Genomic DNA, 1,672 nt, shown 5'->3' on the forward strand with positions numbered 1-1,672 from the left:
CCTAAATCAAAGGTTTCAGTTCAATTTTACAATTTGATTGTTGTTTTTATTGACCATAATCATAGTAACATCTTCAAAATTCAAATAAATAAACAAAAAATCTGCCTTGAAGAGTGAACTTAATGAATAATGCTGAACAAAAAGGGGAAAAAACTAGAAAAAATATAGACTGATATGGCATTTCATGATTGAGCGTGTTAATGATCTTTTTTCCTATTCTCCAATGAAAAACTATCAAGTGTAATCTGAAAATGCTTTTCTGTCATTGACTCTGACTGTGTGGCATGACTATAACTTAATAGTATGGTCCCCAATCCAACCTATTTCTGTTGCTTGTGAATGCAAGAAGACAATCCAGATTACTGCCTACATTTTCAAATTTTCAGTCCGGCACAGCACACAGAAACACAATGCTATGCAGAGAGGTTCTTCTGCACACGTGGTTTCCTCCCTTCCCTTCACAAGCACAAATGTCACTTGCACTTGTCAAATTTGAATTCCACTACCCAAGACTGTAAATGTTGTGGGGTGTCACCATCTATATATACCACGTCTCATTTTTCCATCAAAAAACTAGCTCCTACTTAGCAGACACACAGATTAAGGTTGGTTAGTTTCCTAGGTTTTGGACATTATAAGGTTGAGTTGTACTACTTACTAATCAGAAGAAAATGTCACTAATTATAAGGGTGTCTTTCATTCTTGCTTTGGTAATCTCACTTGCTTATGGCAATGAAGAGGGATGGATTGATGCTCATGCCACTTTCTATGGAGGTGGTGATGCTTCTGGAACAATGGGTACAACCCTTTATCTTTCTCGTTTTATTATACAATCCCTCTTCGATTCACAGTTTTTAACGACTTGAAATCTTGCAGGTGGGGCTTGTGGCTATGGAAATTTATACAGCCAAGGGTACGGGACTGACACGGCGGCGTTGAGCACAGTACTGTTCAACAATGGGCGGAGTTGTGGGGCTTGTTTTGAGATTAAATGTGTGAATGACCAAAAGTGGTGCCTCCAAGGCTCAATTGTAGTCACTGCCACCAATTTTTGCCCTCCAAATTATGCACTTTCAAATAATGCTGGCGGGTGGTGCAACCCACCTAACCATCATTTTGATCTCTCTCAGCCTGTCTTCCAAAATATTGCTCAATACCAAGCTGGGATTGTTCCTGTTAGCTATAGAAGGTATATACACTTCAAGATATGTTTGCTCAACTAATCCAAGGTTTATTTAGTTATCGAATTTTTCTGTTTCGTTTTGCTCACTCTATTTTACTTTTTCACTTATTCCCTTTTTCTTCGTTCTTCCGGAACCCGTACAGAAGCGGGTGCTTTTTCTACGATGTTTACCTTAGTTACTGGGGGATTTCGGGAAAGACCTATGTGGGGGCATTTTTGGGTGTAGAATGCTCGTTTAACCTCTGTATTCGCCTCTTTCATAGTTACATTAACTGGTTAAACTAATGGATTTCAACTTACCATCGAGATTTGAACTCAACAACTCGAACTTTTTGGCCATTTTGTTAGGTTCATTACTATGTCTATTGAAAGGTTGGAATCAACTTGATTCTTAACAACTACACACTTATATAATTAGCCATCATTTATAAGATTAACGTATTTTCTTATTTCTTTTCATTCTTGTATGACCATGACATCCTTGTTTGT

The 1,672-nt window shown here is 37.7% G+C and overlaps 1 protein-coding gene across 1 annotated transcript; it reads left to right on the forward strand.

The window, feature by feature from the left end:
• The first annotated feature begins 385 nt into the window (after positions 1-385).
• On the forward strand, positions 386-1,285 carry LOC111402691 (expansin-A15-like). Its single transcript, XM_023031049.1, has 2 exons — positions 386-798; positions 877-1,285. Exons 1-2 carry the CDS (start codon positions 672-674, stop codon positions 1,221-1,223), a joined length of 474 nt encoding a protein of 157 aa, XP_022886817.1. The 5' UTR covers positions 386-671; the 3' UTR covers positions 1,224-1,285.
• Positions 1,286-1,672: the final 387 nt, after the last annotated feature.

This window comes from Olea europaea, chromosome 10, assembly GCF_002742605.1.
Source record: "Olea europaea var. sylvestris chromosome 10, O_europaea_v1, whole genome shotgun sequence".
In the NCBI taxonomy this organism is placed as follows: domain Eukaryota; kingdom Viridiplantae; phylum Streptophyta; class Magnoliopsida; order Lamiales; family Oleaceae; genus Olea; species Olea europaea.